Source organism: Ambystoma mexicanum, chromosome 5p, assembly GCF_040938575.1.
Source record: "Ambystoma mexicanum isolate Mex_15411 chromosome 5p, UKY_AmexF1_1, whole genome shotgun sequence".
Lineage (NCBI taxonomy): Eukaryota > Metazoa > Chordata > Amphibia > Caudata > Ambystomatidae > Ambystoma > Ambystoma mexicanum.
The window spans coordinates 1061598543-1061623232 of NC_090930.1; the positions used below are offsets into that span (position 1 = coordinate 1061598543).

Genomic DNA, 24690 nt, shown 5'->3' on the forward strand with positions numbered 1-24690 from the left:
GTAGATGACATTGAGGTTTCTAGATGAAGAAGAGTAGGGGAGAGTGTTAGGTGGGAACCGAAAAGGCAGAGCAAGAGATAAGAGAGAGCTTTTGGTAAGGAAGAAGAGCATTTCTGTTTTGGTAGAGTTTAACATTGGAGAGTGCGAAGCTATCCAATATTTAATGGCAGAGAGACATTTGGACATTTTGATAGAGAGATCAGAGGAGAGTTCAGGAAAAAAGAAGAAGATTTGGGCGCCATCTATGAAGAGTTGGTACAAGTACCCAAAGTAGGAGATTAGTGCCCCAAGAGCAGAGGTGTAAAGTGTAAAGAGGAGCGGACCTAAGACAGAGCTTTGTGGAACACCAACAGTTAGAGGAGTGAGTTGAGATGTGTTGTTGCTCCTGGAGACAGAGAACTAGCAAGGTGCCAGGTCAGATTCAATCCAGGGGAGGGCTCGATTACGAATTCAAGGAAGAAAAAGAGTATTAAGGAGATCAGAATGATCAACAGTGTCAAAGGCAGCAGACAGGTCAAGGAGAATTAGTATAGAGGATAGGTTGGAGTGATTAGCCAAAGTGATGACGTTGGACACATTCACGAGAGCAGTTTCTGTGGAGTGCCAGCAGCGGGAACCTGCTTATAGGGGGTCTCAAAGGTTGGGGATGCCTTAGAAATTGGTAAGACGTTTCAACACAACCCTTTTGAGAACTCTACAGTGGTGTGAAAAGATAGACACAGGGCGAAAGTTAGCCGGTAGGTTTGGGTCAGCCCTTTGCTTTTTTAGGACAATGATGACCGTGACTGTTTTGAAAACAGAGGGAAAGCAAGCAGTGCCGAAAGACAGGTGGAAGAGTTCAGCTAGGTGAGATGCCACTAAAGGGGCAATATGCTTGATTTGCAGGAGGGTCTGATGGGGCACAAGAGCGATTAGCCTTCATCAGTAGAGATAGTTCATCAGTATTAGTGTGCCTAAAGTGTGAGATACAGGCAAAGGATGATGGTAGAGTAGGTGGAGTGTAGCATGTAGGAGGAGGGAGTGTGAGGAAGTTCAGGATAGTTTCTCTAATTTTAGACATTTATTCAGCAAAGTATTCTTCTAGGTCATTAGCTGTGAGAGTGGAGTTGATAGTCATAGACTTGGGAGGAGTAATGAGTGAGTTTAGGGTACCCTGCAGAGGGATGTTGTGGTGGGTTGGATGGGAATGCTAAGTGCAAGGAAGAGACTTTTAAACGGAATAATTAGCAATGTCAATAGAGGAAAGGGGTTATGAGATGGAAAGGTCGGGATGTCGAGGTGAGGGCATGCTGTTGAGAAGTTGACATAGATGACGAGGATGATGAGCGAGACACAATCGAGAGGTGAGAAATAGCCTTATGGAGGACTGAGTCATGAAGAGTGAAGGGCAGAAAGGGTTGTGAGATCAGTGGGGCATTGTTATTTTTTCTGTTGTTGTTTAGCCTTGCGAAGGGATTTGAGAGAGGGTTCCCGCAAGGAGGAGAAGGACCGGGGAGGTTGTAGTGAGCCAGAGTAGATATTAGAGAGGAGTGGAGAGTAGCTGCATCAAGATCAGGGGACAAGATGAGAAGATCATGATAGGGGTGTAAAGAAGAAGAGAGTGAAGAGATGAAAGATGATGGGTTAAAAGAACGTAGATCACATCATGGAATTGATGCAATAGGTGGGAAGAATTCAGGATGGAAGGGAACGTTGGACAGAAGGAAAGGAGGGAATGATCAGATGAGTAGCTAGGCTACAACAGAAGTATCAGAAGGGAAAGATGAAACCACAAGGACGAGAAGGGAGCCAGAGAAATATGGAGAGATGTCTGCATGCCAACTACTAAAGTTTGGTATGCTGTTTCATTTGTGGTGACTGAAGTAACTGAAGAACTGAAGAAAATAAAAAGCAGACATGCTAAGCATCTTGATGCTCATACATTGGTACGTTTAGTTCCTGAGGATCCTTTCAAGTTCGATTTTAATTTATGAAATGGTAAATCTTGCGAAATGATAATGAAATAGATGGACTTTAATACTCTGCTTGCTACATGACAGAAGGTAAGAGCTGGACCCTGTTTTAGTATTGTCCATCCTTGTGGTCCAAAACAAAATCTCTTTTGCCCTGTGTTTTTTAAACTTGATCTTAACTATGTGCTCCTATGAATATTTTCCTTTAAAACATGCTGTTATCGACATGTACTTTAAGGTTTCTTAATAGCTATTCAATTTTGTTCCGTTGCACTACAGTACATGGCTCGGTTCTAAATGCATTCGCCGTCAGGTTTCTTTCTAGGATTTTTTGCTGAAACTCTTTCAATGAAATGTTATTAATATTTGGGTGGGTTCCCCTTGAACCCCCCTCCCCTATTATTTAATCCTTATACCCAACCTTCCTACCCTTTATATCCCCTTACCCACATGTCATATATTTTTCACTGAGTGTTTTGGCAAAAAATGAATTGCGAAGAAAAACCTGGCGAAGAAACAACGTCGTACCACATGACTCAATAACACATCCTTTTAATATTGGTAGATTGCGGTTGATATTTACGGTTACATTTTCCAGGTACATAATGTTGTTGCCTTTTCAACAAACAGAGGGTTGTATTATTTGCAGGGAGACATGTACTAGCCAGTAATAGAAATCCCCCCATGTATCCATAGGTTACGGGATCTCCTAAAGTTGGTAATATCACCAGTCAGCCTAATTTGCTAACTGAACAGCTGGAAGGATACAGGAAAGAAAAAGAACAAGATCAAAAACTGGTAAGGAAAATTCAGCATTGCAAGTAATTATTTTGGCTGTTTATATTTACCCTCAATAAACTAAAAACATGTTTTTATATTTTTGTTTGTCATGCTAAACACAATCTAAATACCTACCCAAAATATTGGTTATGTGTGGTGTGTACCAACACGTGCAAATGCAGTTACTATTTCAAATCCATTGTAACCCACGGGGACATTTTTTTCACACGGGTTCCTCTCGCTCGTTGCAGTATATACAGGATAGCTCTTGAGGGTAGTTCTTGGGTCACGAACGGTTATTTTGCAGCCCAAATCACTATTATCGGAGAATCACTCCTCGAGGGTCAGTGCTGGTCCAATATGGCTTTAGAAAGATGTAAAAGTTATGATGAACAATATGTGAAAGATATGTTGGAAAAAGCATCAGGCCTTGGAGGGTTAAGCAAAGAAACATCTAATATAAGCAAATGGGATGAGTTGTGCCAGTTAAAACAAATAACTTATAAGGATTGAACTTCATGGGTCAATCATGCTGGAATATCTCCGCAATGGTACCCTGTCACAAGGGCTGGTTGTAAGGAATGAACCGAGGCTATTTTTGGACAATAAAAACTTTATTATACAGTGGAGCTATATAGCCAACAAGTGTGGTAGAGACTGGGTCATCTTGATAATAGACACGGCCACCGAAATGATTGGGAAAATCCTAATTGATTTAAAAACCTTGGAAGAAGAGATTCAAAAAAGCCGTCCCTCTGGAACTCTACAAAAAAAGATTGGACACACTCCTATTGGAGATGACAACCTTCAAAGAAGACACACTAAGGGAAAGAGTCTTTAGGATGAACCGGGATTTAACTAACTTTACCCACGAAAAGGCTTTTGCCTATACCCAGGAAAACTACAATCAGATAGGACAAAATGATCAACCAACCGGAGGGAGCAAAAAGGTGGCATTCAAAAACACATCTTTTAGCTCAAGCGATGGCAGTCAAAATGGTGACTTATATTCAAATCGGGGACGACCTAATAGACGCCCCCGTGGAAAACAGAATTATAGAGGCAGGAGTATGCCAAATCGCGGTAGTCAACAAAATCGGGGCAATATGCAACAACAACCTTTTTTAGAGGTAGTCCAGGACGAATGGGGCTTCGAACCACGTGTAACACGAAGCATGCAAGCATTGTGGTAAATCTTTCATATTATTCACCTACATCTACTGAATTCTCAATGCTTGAAAAAGTAATGGGTTTTGTCTCGACTAACTACCATGATAGATTTACGTCAAGAATTTGCCCAGTTCATGCGCAAGATCCATTTGTTCCAACATTTCCAAGGAACAGAATACGAACCCGAGAAATCTGACTCAGGGTTACAGAACAAATCTGGATTTTGTGTACCCACTGCGTTGCAGAGCGCGGAGGCTAAGGCCTATGAGAACTGTGTCCTACATGATTTGGGCAAATTAGAGCTTAACCTAACTAATCGGAACACCTATAATAACACCAGCAAAAAAGAAGAAGAGGCAATGAAAAATCTCCTAAACAATGAACTAATAGTCATTCGCAAAGCAGACAAAGGGGGAACAATTGTCATACACAATCGCGATGACTACATAATAGAGTGCAATAGACAACTTTTAGATCTCAGTTGCTATAAACTTCTTAATGAAGACACTACGCCCGCATTACAAAGCCTGATTAACAACAAAGTGGACAAAGCGGAGCAAAGAGGATGGATCACCAAAAAAGAGGCAGATTTCCTCAAAAAGGATAAACCGCACATACCCCAATTCTATACACTTCCTAAAATTCATAAATCCATGGCAAAACCGCCAGGGCGTCCAATCGTTTCCGGGGTCAATTCAGTATTAGAACCCCTATCTAAATTTGCAGATACTTTTCTCCAACCAATGGTTCGTAAAATGGCATCTTACGTTCAAGACACCACACAAATAATAAAAGAAATGAAAGGACTACCCTTTGATCCCAATACTGAAATCCTGCTAGGGCTAGATGTGGTAGCACTCCACACCAGCATCCCACAGAGGATATCCATTGAAATGCTGGAAGAGAACCTCCTTTCTGATCATGAAGTTGGTTCTACACCCATCTCCTTTATCCTCTGGTGTGCGGAAATGAGCTTAGTTGAAAACTACTTCCACTTCAATGGTGAATTCTTTCAGCAAATACATGGCACGGCCATGGGAGCTACCCTAGCTCCCAGTGTAGCTAACCTGTTTATGGAAGCTTTCGAAACTAACAACATCATGAAACCCACAAATCCCTTCTTTAAACACATACGTATCTGGCAAAGGTATATCGACGATATCCTTGGTATCTGGTCTGGCCCGGAAACAACTCTTGAAGAGTTTCTGGTATGGATCAACAGCCAAAACAGATACCTAAAATTCACATCCAATCATATTCCTCGTGAACTTATATTCCTAGACATTACCATTATGGTAGATCCCATCAAGAACTGTGTTTTTGTCAAACCCTACAACAAGCCAACAAACAGAAACTCGTTGCTGCACTATAGCAGCTCTCATCCTAAACATGTAAGGGATAACCTCCCTTTGGGCCAATTTTTGAGGCTTAAAAGGAACAGTTCCAAGAAGGATGATTTCAACGAAGAAGCTGTCAAGATGCAGAATAAGCTACACCAAAGAGGCTATCCACAAAAGATAGTTAAAAAGGCCCTCAAAAGAGCTAACAACAACAATCGGGAGTCATTATTGGAATATAAAGAACATTCCTCCACCAAGAAAGATCCCAAAATAATCTTTGTCAACACCTTCAGCAATTTGTCAAATTACATCAAGAAGATAGTTTTGAAAAATTGGTCAATTTTGGAAAAAGGAGAGACACCGGTACCTAGACCTGTTGTTGCGTTCAAACGCAGTAAAAATTTGAAAGAACAGGTGACCAGGAATGATGTACTACTAAGACCCAAATCTACAATGAGCCCGTCCCAGTTATGGGGCCTTCCGAAAATCGTTGGCCATTATCCATGTGGATAGTGCGTTTATTGTAAACATACCACAAAAAGTACAGAAGTAGATATAGGGATGAAATCCAAATGGCAACAGAAAGCGCATACGAATTGTAATTCCAGTTTGGTGGTGTATGCCGTTTGGTGCCCATGTGAAAAAATCTATGTGGGGAAAACGGACCGGAAGGTGAAGCTCCGCATTGGCGACCACAAAAGCTGCCTAAAAAATCGAACCAGGAATGCACCCACGGTCGAACATTGGATAGAATACCAACACACATTAGAAGATCTGAAATGGACAGTGCTCTATAAATTGACCCCTAGTATGGATTCCAACAGAGACAAAACGATCCTTTTAAAAAAAGAACAACAACTCATTTTTTTAACTAATAGTTCGAGGACTGGGCTCAATGAGAAAACAGATTGGAATCTGTAAAAACTGCATCAGAAACAAATTATAACCATTAGAGTCTAAATTATACCGTGACTGATCGCTAGTGTGGGAATGGCTGACGGATTTCCATTTCTTAATGAGGATCGTCCCACAAGTACGGAGATGGCACGGGCGAGTGTGGTTTGCCGTGAGAAAGGAGGAACATTTCCTATCTTAATGACTACCTATCCAATTATTGGTACTAGCGTGATACGTCATCTCCATATGTCACGCGGCCGCTCAAATCACGTGACACGAGAGACGTTCGAAGACACGTCTTTCTAGGTATATTTATCACGGGATCCATTACATACTTTGGCAATGGCACCGTGAGCACAGACGGAAAATCACCGGTGGCAGTACATGAAACGGTAAGACCTAGAGCACGGCTATATTAGTTAGCCTAATGCAAAGCCTGCAACCCTTAAGCGAGCTAAACACGGACGTTCACCTAGTCTGATGGAGTGCCGTAGTTAATGAGCCATTACCGCTGTCAGTTTCCCTCTCATGCGTGTATAGTGCCAGGGGTTTTAAACTCCCGCTTATGGCAGCTGAAGCCACGTTAAAGTTTCTATCAGCAGAGATGTTTAGGAGAGTGGTTTTCTTTTTACCATTTGCGGGCATTAATTGCACCTCGTGCTGATATTATTCACAGACCAACAAACGGCATTGGCAGCATTTTGGCGACTTGCGAATACAGGAAAAGCTATTGACCAGCTGTCCTGGGCCCGCCCGATGTAAGCTCCAATGCTCTCAATATGACGGGAATTGACAGGATATGACTCTCTTCCCTGCGTGACTATAGTTGCAAAAAAAGAATGGTAAGCAGTCTACTCCATCATGATTACGAATGTTTCCTACGGCTGCAGAATATATTGATAGATACACATTCTGTCTCTCCTTGTCCCTCTACTGCAGAATAACCAAGGGTGTCCCTCGCAACTTGTGACTGTCGTTACACAGAGTCCAATAACTACCAACTTGGATGATTTGTTCTACACACCGTTGTGAAACTCCATTTCTTGATGTAAGTGATGATTTTGATGCGAGAATTCAGCAGTATAGTGTAAATTTGCACCGCTAACAGCTGTGTCTTTGTACCTACTCCCGCCTCGGGGTGTTTTTCTTTGGAGTAATGTAGCAGATTGAATACCATACTGCATACAAGTGTCACGTAAAGAGGCTTCCATTCACCTAATCTTGTTCTAGGTAGCACTTTGAATAGTGTCTCCTATCCATCCTCTGCAATGCTGTCAGACTGTATGTGCTGACACCTATCTAGTGTTACCGTCTTCTTGTTCCTTTTTAGACCACGTCTAGTGATAAAATTGCCAGTTTAGACAGTTTATCATTTGTTGACCGCAATGTAGCAATTGGGTCAAACTCTAATGTTCATTTCTTTCCATTAAATAGAGAATGAATAAACAGGGCATTACTTACCCTCTACCCTGATTTGTTCCCTTTTCAGATATGGAGTCCCTTCCCTGCTGCTGAGGCCCAAACTCCTTTTTGGATCATTTATCGGACAAGAAGAGTTTTTTGGATTACCAATACACTTGCACATGTGCTTACAGCTACTGCATTTGTTACTGTGTTCTGTACATGCTGGTAGTCGTATTGTTCTGAGTTTAAGGATTAACTCATGTTATGTATCCTCACCAACATCAGTAATTGGTGTTTTTGGTTCTGGTAGACGGCAGACTACCCCTGAAGAATTTCTGTTTATTTTTTGTTTACACACACGTTCAGAAAGAAACATGTTGGGAAAATGATGAATGTATGAATGAGAATGTCTGAATTTGAATTAGAATGAATGTAGTGAGCGATTAGGTTGATTTGAGTGACATTTACACAACACTACCCCGGAGTGACCCCACTCTTTATTTACTCCTGGTTTTCACTTGGTTTATTACTATTAAATTTTGGTATCTTTGGTGATTACTCTGTATATATTTTTTCTATCTGTTCTGCTGTTTTACCTCCATTCTGTGAAGAGGTACATGGTACTAGCACTTGCACTTTATACCAGTTTCCTGGTTGTTGTTGTTTTTAATGATGACTATGAAGTAATTCAAAGTTTTTTAATGATGACAATTAATAAATGAGATATATTTTTTTCATAAACATGTTTGGAATCCAATTAATAATGGGTGACTAACACCTTAGGTATTGGCACACTAATTGAAAAGGGACCAAGTTAAGCCCCTTGGCACTGTTTTTTTTACGGATTTAGGTTTTTCCTAAAAATATAGAGGTTGTGCCAAGAAGAAGGCTCATATTCCTCTTACATCTCCTTAGGTGTTCTGTTGTATGTGTGGTGTGTACCAACACGTGCAAATGCAGTTACTATTTCAAATCCATTGTTTCCTTTAACGTTTTCCTGAGGTCCACTAAGTCTGGGTTGTTCCTTTGCCCTGGACAGAAATCTATGATATGCATCATAGTGTACTGGGAGTGACCGGTCTTGCAAAGTATGAAGTTGCGTGAACTGCATTCAGCTTCACTTATGCATTCAGTATACCCTTGGGATCCATTTAAGAAGTTACATTTTCCGAAACATCTTTCAATTGCCACTAAAGCACAGTACTTACAGGATAGGTAATCTTGCAACAGCGTCATCAGTCGTCATAGTCATCACAGTAACCCCACATGAAACACATATATCATTGAAAATAAAATCCCTATATAATCAACCTCAACTCTGGTATAGAAACTGTCAACCTTCTGATCTAATCTCCATGACAACTAAATGTCCAACATGTGTGAACAAGCAGGGAATATGGAGGTAAAGAAATGTCACACAGCAGTGAATTTAGACTTAGACACACTAGCCTTCACCAAATAGACTACATAACGCCTTTCAGGTTTCATCGGTCAAGACATTTTCCAAACAAAACCCGGGCCACAAATCATGTTACATTTCCACCGGCATGAGTTCTCTACTTATTATTCTTGCATCCTCTAGCAAGGATTCATAAGTCTCGACCTGGAACAAAAGGAAAAGTCTTTACCCAGTAATTTACACAAAGTCTTGCAGGGTTATTCAGTGCCACCAAAATGTCAAGTTTCTTAAGTTGTTTCTGGATCAACAGTATATCCTTCTTGTGCACCAACATATGCGGGCTTTAATTGAGAATTCTGCTTCCCTCACATCACTCTTCTTTCTTATGGGTTGTAGCTCTTAATAGTAAGTCTGTCTATTCAGCTATTTTCTTAACTATTAGAACTATCCTCAAGTGTCTCCTGGCATTGACCCCCTTGCGGGCAACCAAATGACCTTAAGAACAACCAGATTCCCTGCTCCCCACTCAATCCTGGACCATGATGTTCATGGTTATTTTAAGATCTTACTCAATGTGATAGATGTCCCGCACATCGTTGTTTCCTTTCTGTAGTTGTTGAGTTGTTCCACTTTTGCCATCAGTCTCATGATACTAATTACTACGCATTCTTAGAACCCTTTAAAGTATTTATTCCATGAAACATTCCTCAACCACCCAAAGTTTCCCCCAGAAATTGCTTCAGAGCCTCCATTTTGCCTTTCATGTGTGCTTCATGCTGCTTTAACCCTGTGAACCTTCCTGCCAACATCCCCAATTTCTTCCTTGTGGCCACTATGGCCTCTTTTATACCATCCATTCCCCTGTTAAGGTCATGAGGCATAGCATTAAGAGGTTGGAGGATGGTATTTTTTATTTTGCAAGTATTGCTCCTTCTGGCAACCTGCTGAAGAAGGGCCTCTGGGGACATCTTGCTAGTAGCTGAGGGGAGTGTAAATATGGTCGCTGACCGTCTGCTCTGCTCCAACTGTACCACACCTCTGGGAAAAGAGGATCGTCCACTCAGTATCCTTTCTGCTCCCAGTCCTCTTGATATGTTTGTTAACCATATGGCCATCGGAATGCTACCCTGTGGCAGGCTTTGTAGTAGAGAATATTGCACTAATATTCATATAGAGTGGGTAAGGTTCTCTGCACTGTAGTGCATGTGGGCTCTCTGCTCGTGGCCACCTCACAGGTTTACTATTAGTCAACAATATTGCCACAGGCAATCAGGAGAAATGACTCTTGTGTGTATCATCGTCATTGTAATGCACCTACACAATGTTCTTTGGACCAACAAGAACATATAGATGCACTAAAATGTCTCTGCCCACAAAAATGCTCACACATTTAGTTGGCATGTATATATTTGTATTTATTTTCTCATAGAGATTCCATAAAAGCAAATATAGCAATAAAGTCAACCATTATGGGAGCCCTATTATTAGTAAGAGTATGTTTGAAGTACATTTCTAGCATGCCTACTCTCCTCCAACCTACAACCCTGAAAAAAGAAAATCTACAATGTGTGACGTCATTTGAAACATAGGTTTAAAGGATTTGGTGGCTGTGCACATGCACAATCACATCATCATTGCCAAATAACAGGGAATAATAGTCAATGGTATCAAAGTATTTTTATTGCCCCTGTTTAGGTTGTTAGTGTTGCATCTAAACCGAGCCGACATGCATTTTGACTGTGACATCTTTTTCAAAGCTCAAATACTGTATAGGCAATAGTCATTAAGTGACATTCGAGGTAGCCAAAAGGTCCAGGTACAATTTGTGTACATCCCCATAATTTCCAAATTATCCAGAAAAACGCCATATGTGACAATAAACACACATAAGAGCGAAAAAACAAAATTTAGTGACATTACATGTCATTGGTCCACAGTTTCAGTCGTATTGTTGAGTAATGTACAGGGGCAAGTAGAAAGAGAGGTGTGTATTACCCAGACAAATACTTGCAGCCTAAGTATAAATACTTGCACCCTACGTTTTGGGGTGGTGCATCGAGTCCAGTCCTTTCTGATCATGTATTCTGTGGGAAAATCCTAACGTCAGTTTCAAAATGTGCCTATTGTGGATCTGCTTCACAGAATTATTATTATTATTTTGTTTTTATTTTTTGTGTGCATTTGGTTACAATAAACCTTATCACAAATCATTATAAAATCCATATCATAAATATTTAAAATATGTGCACAGTTATGTGATGGCATGCTAAAACTAGGATTGGGAGCAATATGGAGCATCTTCTCTTTAGGCTCTTGACCTGAGACCAGAGCATAGATATTGCTACTCACCGAACCAGGATCTCCGAAGGATTGGATGGGTGAGTGATGGATTCCTGGTTGTACCGATTTCATTGAAGAGCCTGTGTTATTCCTTAACCCAGGCCTCCTCACTCGAGGGAACTCTTTTCTATGATACACCCCTCTGACGTATGAAGAAAACAGCCAGAGGAGCAGATCACATAAAAGAGCGGGGAGAACACACCGCCACGAAACCAGGCTGCAAGGGAAAAACAAGGTGGTCACTGCAAGTTTGATGCCGTCTACTGATTAATCTATAAAATAGTCAAGTCCAGTTAACAGACAGAGTTCAGGTAGTAATATAAGAATACCAAATACTAGTAACACAGTGAAAAGTGAAGTAGCTGCAACCAGAAGCAGTGAATGCTGGAGTAGCAAAACTTAATGTAGCCGTATTGGGCGGACCCTGCAGCAGCCAACGGCTGACCTAATCACGTGACTACGTTGACACGGCCAACCTGCAATGGGTCTCCTAACACAAAGCTTTGCCCCAGCTCGTTTCCATGGTAATCTCCCGTTATGAAGGAATGGGGCAGCCAGACGCCGGGTCCCACGTGAGGCAGATGTTGGCCTGTAAGGTCGGGAAGTTCGAACAACAGCACGGGAATGCCTGCAGAAATGTGACATATATGTAGGTATGTAGCTATATTATTGTAGGTATATTATGGGGATGCAGAGGCAACCTCATCCCAGTACTTAGCTCTCAACATCATACAGCGGTTATTGCATTTTTACTATCAGCTTGATGTTCTATATGCTGATTTGGCTACTTTAAGAATTTTACATAGAGGCAAATCGTACTGCTTGAAGGTTTAGCCACAATAAATAATTAATTGTAGCAATATTCAGTGATATTTTGCTTGCATTGAAAATCTTATGCCACATTTGTTTTGCGTCTAATAGCCGAAATAAGCTCAAGTGCTTGAAGAAACATTCTTTTCTCCAGGCAACCAGCTTGGTGCACTGTGTTAACAAGTGCTCTAGCGTCTCTTCTTCTGATTGTATTTTACAGAACCTACATGAAGTATCCTGAGCTGTAAGGTTGCTTCTCTGAGCTAGTAATGATTTAGTTGGCCATAATTTAAAACGCAGTCTCATAATATGAGATCTATATTTCTGATCTGTAAATTTATAAATGTATGTTGGTTGGCATTTGATGCAAGGATTTTAATATGAAATTGGCAGATTTGAATGCTTTATATTTGTTACATTTGTCCCATAACAGTAGCCATTCACATTTTCTCATTTATTTTTGTTGCTAACTCAGGTTGTTCTTTGAGAAGTAAGTGATCAATATCAGCTAATTCCATTATGTTCTTATATTGATTGCTCCAGCTTTGCAGAGATTTATCATGTTTATTCATTAGTGCTTTAGCGAGAACTGGAAGTAATGTCGGTTCGTCCATATTGGCTAATAAGCATTTTCTGTATAAAGTCAATATCTGCCAGTTTACCATTGTCTGTATGGAAATTAGTCCTAATTCGAACCTAATTCCTTCAATTTGAAAGGTTTTAGGCAGACATAGCAGAGATTTCAAGTATATGCCTTCAATCATATTCCAATCAGAGTGATATTCTTGAGATTTTCTTTTTTGCACCATATGTTATTATGGGTACAACCTTCTGTTTATAGAATGGTATTATGGAGATGCATGAATATTTGGCATATCTGTTTTGTATAAGTTTGGCCTGCGAAATCAACATTTCCATTTTTGATCTTACCTCATTTTTGTAAGCCAAATATTTCATATCATTATTGATATGTATGCCTAAATATTTGTATTCTTGTACTAAGTCAAGCAATTTATTATCAATAGTCCATTTATATTGCATTTTCTTATGTTTGCAGCTAGATATTATTAAGGTATTTGATTTTTTTATATTAATCACAAGTAAATTTTTAGTTGCATATAATTGAAGGACAGAGAGCTTTCTTTGGAGTCCTAGTGGCGTTAAGTCTGCTATGACTAAGTCATCTACGTACATTAACCGCGGTATGGGCTGGTCTCCTATTTTAGGTGGGAAGCATCTTATTCCATCCAGGATCGAGTTGAAATCCTTTATGTAAAAAAATAAATAGGGTGGCAGCCAAGATACACCCTTGCTTCAGGTCTCTATGCGTCAATATTGGGTTAGATAATAGACCCTGTTGATTCAAGTTTATTTGAATCGATGTACCAGAATAAAGTTGCTTAATTAAGTTTAGAAAATATCTCGGCCAATCAGCATCTTCCATTTTTTGCCATAGACGCTCTCTAGGTATACCATCAAAAGCTTGCCTAAAGTCGATGAATGCTAGATACACAGGCTGGTTACTTACTATGGCTTGATTTTGAATGGTGTTTAAGATGAGTACGTTTACAGTGGTTCCAAGTCCATCGACAAATCCGGATTGGTGTTTATCCACTTGGGTTGTATTTTATAACCACGTTAGCAGGTCTCTTAATATTAGCCTTGCAAATATTTTGCCTGGTATGTCCAAAAGCGTGAAAGGACGATAATTCTGAGGATCAATTTGATTTCCTTTTTTAAATATAGGTATAATTATCAATCTCTTCCAAGAGTCAGGTATTGTTCCAGTTTAAACAATTTTGGTATATATCATGTGCAAGATATTCGCCAACAGCTAGGATTAGCTTTTAAGGTGAAACTTGATAGGCCATCTGGCCCAGGGGGTTGGGAGGTACTTAATTTACCAATTAATGATTTAATATGTAATTGGTCAAATATGAACCGTCCATTTGGATCTTTAACATATTCTGAGGTCAGCGTTTGATTATCTGGTTTAGCAAATATTTCAGAGAAGTGAGTTACCCATGTCACCTCACTTATTAAATTGAGGAGGAGTGATGATGTTAAATTGGTATTTGGTAACTTTCATGATTTCCACAGTTCACCCCTAGACTTAGTAGCAATAGCTTTCAACATGCACTCAGCATCTCTTTTATGTTTGAAACACTTATGTTGTTTGTTGCAGTTTTTATTCTTTTGCGTATCTGTCTGATCAATTCTTGCTTTGTAGGGTCATTACTGGCTATTATTTGTTTCACTTCTTTACGCATATTTGCTCTCATAGTTTGGATGGTATTATCAAAAGGATGTTTATGCGTAATTCTTCAGCGCATACATTTCGATTGCTGTTCACAAAATACATGCAAGATTTCATTATGTTCGATATTGTCAATGTTCTTATTATTTTTGGCTTGAATTAAATTAAATTAAATTAGCTAGCTTCAGTAACTTCGGTGCATTCCATTATATACTATTGTGCGCCTCATTTAACTCAATATGGCCTTTACAGGTTTTGCTAATCGTTTTACTCGTAGGTTTCCATTTTATCTCTAATAAACTATGATCACCTAGTTTAGTAGGTATTACTCTAAACGTATCTATTTTTTCGTTATGGTTATGTCATATAAATATAATCTATAATTGAGGCGGATAGATTTCTATGGCACGTAGTTGCAGGGAGATGTCGCCATCAAGTAAGCCATTTAGCATGATAACATTTTTGCATGATCCTTAGCCACTGCTGAGCACGTGCTGATAGCTTAGATGTGTTTGTTGATATGGATTTCATATTCAGATCTCCTATTATTAGAGTAACTGCTATAGAATCATCAGTTAATATCAGGTCTAGCATAGAACAGACAAACTTTATGTACAGATCATCCGTGGTGGCTAAAGTGTTCCAGTACAAGTTGAGGATAGCTGCTTTAGATCCCAAGGGATACGACACATCAGGAAAAGCTAATTTAGTCAGCTGGATGCCCAGATGAGGGGACGCTCAAGGTGTCTATTTAGCCTGCATGGTTAGCTTGACTGCTGTGAACAGTCCTACAAATGGTCGCCCTTTTTGTTGTTTTTTTAGCAGGTATCCAACAGATTTCATACCCCGTCCAGGTAGGTAGGGTGGTGATCCAAGTTTCCTGTATGGCTAATATTTTGTAATTGTTTTTGATATTTGTATTATTAGATTGTATCAAATGTATGAATCCATGAGTGTTCCACACAGCTGTCCGCATCGAGTGAACTTCCCCCTCCGTTTGGCATCAATATACATTTTCATGATTCTTGGCATTTATAGATTTAGCCAACCAGGACCATTTTATATTATTGACTTGCATGTTTGCAGGTTTATGCTTACTTCTCTCTGCAATTGGTCCGATGCACCTTGTCAGTTGATAGTTAACAGGTTATAATTTGACCTGTGAGGCAAATATTCATCAATTTCGTCTTTGTGAGACTTGAGATTTTGAGGGGCAGGTAGGCCGTTATGTTTTTCTCCAGATCAAAGCCATATTCTATTAGCTTTTGTTTGCAATTCCAGTTGCTTTATTTGATGATTAAGAAAGAAATTATTAATTCTACGCTGCTCATGTATTTATTATTGGTATTCTTGATACATTGTATATAGTGTGATCGTATTAGTTCTAAGGCAGGTATTAATTTAAATGCTGTGAGTACTGTGGTTATATTAGGCTATGGGTCCCTTCTTTGTCTGCCTTCCATTGTCAGTGTAATGTTCTTGGAGCCCCATAGAGTCGAGTCAATGGTGGTAAGCGGTTCTAGTGAACGCTCTATGGGTGTTCTTGCTGTATTCATGCTAGGCTGATTGCCATAGGCTTTTTCATGTTTTGATGCAGCACTAAGGGCTTGTTGATTTTATTAACATTAGATAAGCAAGCTCTTCTTTGTTATAGTGTCAAAAGGCACCTTCGTCAATGACTTGTTCAGCAGTTACTTTAGAGGGGTCATGAAGATAAGCTCTTTCATAGCTCATTGCATGGTCCGGCAAAGTAGATGTCGAATACGTGGACAGATTCAGGAGACCTTCAGAGTCTACTATGCAATGATTTGTGTCCACGGTTGATATAGCTGGTAGGTAAGAGGGCATCTCAGTATTATTTTCCAACTCTATAAGTATTATAACACATTTCTTTGTTTGTTGAACAGGGGATGTTAGGTTTCCTATACATTTATCTGATTTATTTGTTACCAGTTTATTTAGATTGCTTTGATTTTTTGTTTTTTCCTTTTGCTGTTATTGTTGTTTTTGCTTGTCGTGCATATAAGGTGAGCATCAAGTGTGCTAGTAACAGCTTTAATTACTTTTTTTCCCCTTTTTTTCCCTTTCCTTAGGTGGTTGAAAGACTTCATATACAGTGTCTTGCAGTGTTTCTGCAACAGTGTTTGTGCCTGTATCAATACCACAGTTACCAGTGCTTGGTATAAGTGATATCTGAATGGGATCAGCAACAACCTCGTCAGTTGTTATAATAGGCACTGTCGTATTTTGTAGACTTGATTCCTCAATTAAGAGGGAGAGGCATACAAATCAAGGGGAGCAGGAATAACCAATGGATCAGGCATCAAAAGGTTTTTAGGGTTCAACATGATAATTCCTACGGCAACCCAATCAACTTTAGTTGAAAGTAGTGCGAGGGATTTAGTTTGCTCGTCAATGTTTTTATCTAGGGTTTTATATATTTCAATGCCTGTGTTCATCGCGTTCAAAGCTATTTTAAAGGCAATCGGCGGATGTGGCTGAAAGCCAACCGATGGTCTTGCAGAGGGCTTCACAAAGAATATTTGTGATGAGGCAGATGAGTTAGGGGAGGAATTTATGGAATTGGGATAAAGGATTGGAGAATGGGATACATTCGGTGATGGTCTCTTAGATTATTGCTGGTTGTGATGAGATCCAGGGCTTTTCTCACTCGCAGGCTCCTTAGTAGTTTTGAGTTACGAGTGTCCGCTGATTGATTAGCAGAGTGGGTTATTAAATTAAGCATTTCTCATTGGGTATTTTGAGTAGATGAGTTGGAGACGACTTGTGAGAATAATGGTGGGAGTTAAGAGTCGATCACATGATGCACCAGTGGTATAGTTAAAGTTCGTATATGTATAGGAACAGTAATTAAATCAATGCGAGGCAATAGGGTGTCAGCTGTGATGTTCGGATCTTGCACGCTGGAAGACAGAGGGAGAGAGTTGCTAATTGTTATCACGCTGATATTGCTAGGTTGATCAGTTGCAGAGCCAACATCAGAGAGCGTCATGGTAGGTTTGGAAACTTTGGAATGATTTGATTTCTTATTTGTCCATAATGTTCGTACATCGATAGAGATAGATTTTGCATTTGGTCTTGACTCTTTTAGCCATAATGGGTGGCAGGAGAATATTTTGTTGCTCATGCATTCGTGGGAGCGATGTTTGGGTTTCAGCAAGTTCCGTTATATATTTTCCTGCGTTCTCCAGCTAGCGGATTTCAAGGTATACGTTGCCATGATAGCTATGAGCACTCACTGTCACGCTTACCTTTAGACATGAAGATCAACTACTCAGTACAATGTTAAAAGTACCAGATAGTGGTCGGGAGGTGGCAAGTGCAGGGGCAGTTGACAGCTAACAGTCGAACAGCACTCCCCATGCAGTCCACTATGTGCATGCGCAATGCATGCGGCCAGGTAGTTTTATAGTGTTCCGGGTTAGTGGGAGGAGCTAACCCCAAACTATAAGAAAGAATAGAAAGGTATTAGTTGTAAGAATCAAATTAGGGTCTTCAATTGTAGGGTTGAATACTCCACAGCTATAGCATACCACAAGGCTGTTAAGTTTCAAATCTGTTTCAGCAGATTAGAGCATTAAATGTAGATACGTGGTTTTCTGCAGTAAGTCCACAACAGCAAGGGGTCTGGCACAGAGAACAGCACTCGCCAAGCACTCAACGAGTCGCGCGCGCGATGCGCATGGCCCTGTAGTTTTATAGTGTTCTGGGTTAGTGGGTGGAGCTAACTCCAGGCTATGAGAAAGAATAGAAAGGTATTAGTTGTAAGCATCAAATTAGGGTCTTCAATTGTAGTGTCGAATAATCCAGAGCTGTAGCATACCACAAGGCTGCTAAAGTTCAAATCCATTTCAGCAGATTAGAGGATTAAAAGTAGATCCATGGTTTTCTGCAGTAAGTCCACAACAGCAGGGGGTCTTGCACAGCAAACAGCACTTGCCAAGCACTCCACGATGTGCGCACGTGATTCGCGCAGCCAGGTAGTTTTATAGTGTTCCGGGTTAGTGGGAGGAGCTAACCCCAGGCAAGAGGCTGTTAAGGTACAAATCCGTTTCCGCAGATTGGAGGATTAAACGTAGATCCGTGGTTTTCTGCAGTAAGTCCACAACAGCAAGGGGTCTGGCACAACGAAAATCACTCGCCAAGCACTCCACAATATGTAGCATAAAGGTTGAATGGAACCCGTGAGTCTACTCACCCAAATCTCTTATGATTCCAAGACCATTTATGAATGGGTTATTTTGGGTGCAGAATTGTTGTGGAGCATTTAAATTTCCTCTAAAGGGATTTGCAAGGTGGAAAAGCTTTATTTATAGTCTGCTGATCGTTCTTGCAATAGTAACAAAAAGCGAGTTCTATTCAGAGTTGCACTATAAGTTTCTAAGCGGTAATTAATACTGTAAAACTGCAGATGGAGAGGTGGTGGGATGCATGGTTGCGTTTCCTACTATCTCCAACAATTGCATATCTCGTGCATTTCCCATGCCTTAACAAACATTGTTCATACTATAAAAGTGCAAATGAAGAGTAGTAAAATTAATGTCTGTGTTTCCTACTATCTCGAACAATTGTATATCTCGTGAGCTACCCACGCCATAGAATTTATTGAAACTGGGATTCTAAAACTGCCAGCACCAGAGATGGCAACTTGAAAGCTGGGCTCCTGTGCCCTGTTGCTTGAACCTTCTCTGCTTCAATGACTGACCCATGTTCAACTGAGGCATCCCAACCTGCAAAGAGGCAGAAAGGTGATGAGGACACTGAAAGATAGATTACAAACTACTGGACCTCCTGACTAAAGTAACTTTGGATAACGCTGAGATAAAGACTAAACTCGTCAATGCTGAAGAAAGATATATGGAGCTAACAACAAAGGTGATCACACTAGAGGAACACCTTACTTCAATGGATGACAAAACATTGAGGATGGCTGACCAGATAAGAAATGTACAAATTCAAATTGAGAAACTGGCCCTCAAACTATCAGAGCAGGAGAACTTTTGCAGAGGAAACAATATTAGGATTGCTGCATTTCCAGAGAATGTGGCATTCCTGGAGAAGACACTAACTACTTTGCTTACCCTGGATCCAAAGATATCCTTGGAAAAGGAAAGGGCCCATAGACCATTGGGCCAGAAACCCGCACTGGGGCAATGCCCCAGACACTTTATTGTAAAATGTCTAAGATTTCCTGTCAAGGAAATGATCTTGAAGAAATCACATGACATTGCTGACCTTGCCTGGGGAGGAAATAAAATCATGATTTTTAGAGACCTGAGCAAAGATGTGCTGGAGAAGAGGAGAGATTTTTATATGGCAAAAGAAAAAGCAAGGAGCAAGAAGCTAAAAAATATGATATGGTCTACCCAGCAATTTTCTGTGTCATCCTGGAGGGACAGGTACACTCCTTCACAGACTACAGTAGTGCCGAGGCATTTTTTGATTGACCTGGATATTTAACCCATGGAAGCTATCACCCAGAGGAATGCACACTCAAAGAAAAAAAGATAGTGTGGCTTTTATTTCTGAATGATTTACTCAAGGTGTTTGTTGGGAGCAGATTGTCATCTCAAAAACAAATAACTTGTGGTTTGCATTGTGTATCTAATTTCCCTTCTTTTGCTAATTTAATTAATCCTTCATATAAGGCAGGTAATATATATCATAAATGGCCGTTGCGTTTGACGGTTATACTTATTTTTGTTTGATTAGAACTTGGGATGCAACATGAAGAAAGATAGAGGAAAGTACCCAACAGTGCAGAGCATGTTGCGCGATGCTTCATTATTTCTCCTTGGTGGGAAATACTTCAACGCTGCTTCCTGATAATGGTTATCTTCAGGAAGCCATCTTCCATGTAACGTGGCAGCGGCTGCTTGCTAGAGACAGCGAGGGATTATTAAGCATATATCGGCGTGTGAAGCATGGCCCTTGGGAGAGGCTCATGGGAGTGATTGTGACGGCTCGTGTAAGTTGCTCTTAGTAGTTTGTGGAGTTGAGCTGACTGACCTCTTACTATATGCCCCAAATGATCCTCCATATATCGAGGCAGCAGTTGCTTGTTAAAGGCAGTAAGGGATTTAAACTAGCATGTGCCGGCGTGTGAAGCTGAGTCAGTGGGAGGTGCTGATGGGAGCGATTGAGATGGTATGAGGTTGTAGCTCGTAATAGTTGCAGATTCGTAGTAGGCTGACTTATGTCTATATGCCCCAAAAGATTATCATTGTATTATTCTTTTTTCTGCCAGGGCTATTTCCCAAGAGTTTGTATTCTTGAATGATGTTGCATAATAGAGGGCAGTTAAATGGCAGGGCAGTCTCTGAAAAATTGGTAAAGGTTAATGGAATACCTAATTTTTAATATCTGTGTATCTAGGTACTGAAACGTGATGTAAGACTATGATAGTCATGAATGACCCACGTCTTTCACCTTCTATCAGGGCTTGAATTGTTCAGTGTATAAACTCTGCCTACACCGCCTGATGGGTAGTGAAGAGTGTAAAGGTTTTGAAATGTTGCACGCGTAGCTCTGAGATGGGTTGAGAGGTTTATTAGGGATTGTGTGGAAAATGTGCTGGGGTGTATTGTCTTTACATAAGGTGGACGAAGGTAAAAATAGGAATAATATTAGCAAAACAGAAGCATGGGTTCTGGGGCTATAGTTCTGATGAGAGGACAAATTGTATATATAGGTGCATTTAAACAGCCCATTGTTCAATGGACTGACTTTGTTCAAAAACATATTTGTTTATGTGTCTTTGTATCTATGTTTTTTGTTTGTCTTTGATATGGGGGTAAGAAACATGCTCTGAATATTCTGCACCATTGATAAATGTCCATGCTGTAGTAGGCTTAGGAATGAGAGTCATATATACTTTATATGTACCGTGGAGTCATTGCAGCCAGCGCATCAGCAGAAAAAAAAAGATAATACACAAACATACAATGTTTTACATACATACAGATATATACTGTTGTAGATGGGATTGTTAACACTTGCTACTTGGAATGTTAAAGGCTTAAACTGCCCGAAAAAAAGGAGAAGCATTTTATCAAGGATTTGGAGAGAGAGGGCAGATGTGGTCCTTTTATAGGAAACCCACTTGCTAGAAAACATGAGAATTTACTAAGCACATCAAAGTACGATAAGGTGTTACTAAACTGCTATTCATCTAAGTCATGAGGGGAGGGTATTCTGTTCAGGAAAGGACTGGGATTGGCCATAGAGAAAGTGATAATGGATAATGAAGGGAGAATTGTATTGGTGGACGTGAGATATGAGGGAACGTTGATGACTTTGGGTTTTGTATATGATCCTTGTTCTGTGGGAGTGCCTTTTTTCGGAGTCTTGTTGTGTTTGTACTTTTCCTCCTGGTTGATAGATCTGTGTACATGAGCCCCTGACGGAATGTTGGTGTGGAATGTTATGGATGAACTGTGTCTGGGTGTTCCACGAAGTCAGTTGGGGCCTGGACTTGGATGTTGAGGGGGCCGGTGGATGTCTCTCCCTGTTTACTAGTGGAATGGGATGACGCAACAAATTATTAACTCAAGTACAAATTTTAATAATTCACTACTATAAATTTCACATCATTAGTGCATATATGTTGTAGAATCATAAAATACAATTTATCACTCCCACACTCCTATCTCAAGCATTCATTCTTAATCCCATACTTTCAACAACGACTCATCATCAGTAAAACCATATTAGCATAACCAGATAATGTAAACTATTGTTGTTCCTCTAATCTTCCTATATTTATGACCCAATCTATAGTATCAGGTGTCAGAAACTCTGGCATTACAATTATTCCAGAGATGCACTGTAGATCGTCGACACGTGTTTCGGTCACAAAGACCTTCTTCAGGACGTAGGGCACCCAATAGTACTACTGCCCTTCTTGGACACGTATGAGCCAGTGTTCATTCTAAAAAACATATACAATCATAAAAACAACGTCATCCCTTTCTATTTCAACAATGACAATATATTGTCAAAAAGTGTCTTGTAACTGTTTCTAGTTACAAGACACTTTTTGACAATATATTGTTTTTTAGAATGAACACTGGCTCATACGTGTCCAAGAAGGGCAGTAGTACTATTGGGTGCCCTACGTCCTGAAGAAGGTCTTTGTGACCGAAACACGTGTCGACGATCTACAGTGCATCTCTGGAATAATTGTAATGCCAGAGTTTCTGACACCTGATACTATAGATTGGGTCATAAATATAGGAAGATTAGAGGAACAACAATAGTTTACATTATCTGGTTATGCTAATATGGTTTTACTGATGATGAGTTGTTGTTGAAAGTATGGGATTAAGAATGAATGCTTGAGATAGGAGTGTGGGAGTGATAAATTGTATTTTATGATTCTACAACATATATGCACTAATGATGTGAAATTTATAGTAGTGAATTATTAAAATTTGTACTTGAGTTAATAATTTGTTGCGTCATCCCATTCCACTGGTCCACTGTTTTCGATTGTGTTGTATTTTGCCTGAAGGACCAGGGATCAAATTGCAGGCATACCCCTTTCATTATTACTCTCCCTGTTTACTTACTTAACCTATTTGCTTCATATATACTTTCCTCCTGTGTCAACTTAGTAAAGAAGTTAACCCTGTACTCATTGAACCCAAGCACAAACTTAACATTGGCGACGAGGATTTTGGTTGGACTCTGGGAACGTGCACATGAGAAAGAGGAAAAGAAGAAAGAAGCAGTAAAGGAAACGGAAGAAAAGGAAAAAGGGAAAACGGAGCAACGAAGGGACACTAAGCTTAAGAAAGGAGCTGAGTCCCAGAGGAGACATCCACCGGCCACCGGGGGTTGGGAATGCCCAGCCTTGTTCTTTGGTGTGTGTGGTGCACAGCTCGGAGTTGTGTGTGTGGTGTGGCTATGAGGTTAGTATTGGTTATAGTTCCTGTGTGGGAGAGGAGGAGAGAAGTTAGAGAGATACCTGAGCTGTTGAAGATTGATTGCTAGTGGTACAATTTTCATTGGTAGGTGTCCTTCCTTTACTGTGTAGAAAAGAGGAGGGGCATCGTTAGTATTGTGTTATGGTACCATTTGAACTGGTGATGCGTTCAGGTTGTACGGGTGTGTTGATAGTTCATTTGGTTGAGATGCACGCGTATGTGTTGGAGTGTGTGTGTGTGCTGTGTGTTGTGAGTGTGACCGGTTTTGGTAGACATTGTTGTGTAAGGAAGGGAGATATGTAGTGATTTAGGTTTCCATGTTAGGTTTTAATTGTCACGTGAGGTCTGTGATATTTTGACACCATAATTGCAACATGAGCATTTTTGTGGGTGAATGTACACTGAATGGGAATGTGTGGTGTCGTGGCCTTTATTGAGAGACACATATTTGATGTGAGCAATATCAGCTTTAGGAAGCAGTTGTGTTTAACACATGTTCTTTCCGCAGATGGACTTTTCAATGCAAAAGGGCAAAGTGGACTGATATAGCTATAGTACATGGCACGGGAAATGTGATAAATGGAACATGATTACTAAATATTTTGCTTTGCAGGTGGGACTGTTTAAATGACGTTTGTGCCATTTAGGGAGAACTAAGAAGTTTAGTCCTTCCACTTGTCCCACCTGAGGGGGGGGGCGGCCAGGTTCATTGAGGAACGAAATGGGTGGGGGAATTGATGCTGCCATGATGAAGAAAGAAAGAATAGCCAACTATGTGTGTGTAGATGGCTGTGATGACTGTGAGGCGGCAGGACTTCTAATGCTGTGATGCATAAATACAATTGTCAAATTTGTTCACTGTAGGAACAATTGCCTTTGATGTCCAGGCTCCTAAGTTCCACTTTTCCTTTTATGTAAAGATAAATCGCTGGCACAAAGTGTCTTCTTTTGTTGCCAATTCGGTGTTCCTTTTTTTTTTTTTTTTATCTCCCAGCCGTGGGAGTCCTGCTGGCAGTCAGCTGACGTCACAATGGAGACCGGGGCTCGAGCTGACACGCCCTCCACAGCGTGTGCTGCAGCGCTTGTCAGAGCCAGCTGAGGGCCGCGTGCGCTGGCACGCAGGCGGTGAGGGGCGGAGCCTGCACTCTGACAGCTGTGCGCGGCTCCCTCGCGGCTCGCGGGGGCCTGCTCTGCTGCAGCAGTACTCGCGCAGCTCCTCTGCGGCTCGCGCAGCTCCCCCGCGGCTCTCCTTCCTCCCCAAATAACGCCAACTTGCCTGATTAGACTGCCTTCTCCTTCAATGTTTCTTCTCCGCCTTGTAGCGAACGCAGGCGGTGAAGAGCGGGGCCTGCGCTCTGACAGCTGTGCGCGGCTCCCTCACGGCTCTCCTTTC

General features: G+C 40.6%; 1 protein-coding gene across 1 annotated transcript in view; it reads left to right on the forward strand.

The window, feature by feature from the left end:
- The window catches only part of LOC138481743 (cancer-associated gene 1 protein homolog), a 947940-nt gene that overhangs the window by 583662 nt on the left and 339588 nt on the right, over window positions 1–24690 (forward strand). The window contains exon 10 of the mRNA XM_069613838.1: window positions 2649–2750. Within this exon, the coding sequence (XP_069469939.1) occupies window positions 2649–2750 (102 nt within the window). The remainder of the gene's footprint in view (window positions 1–2648; window positions 2751–24690) is intronic.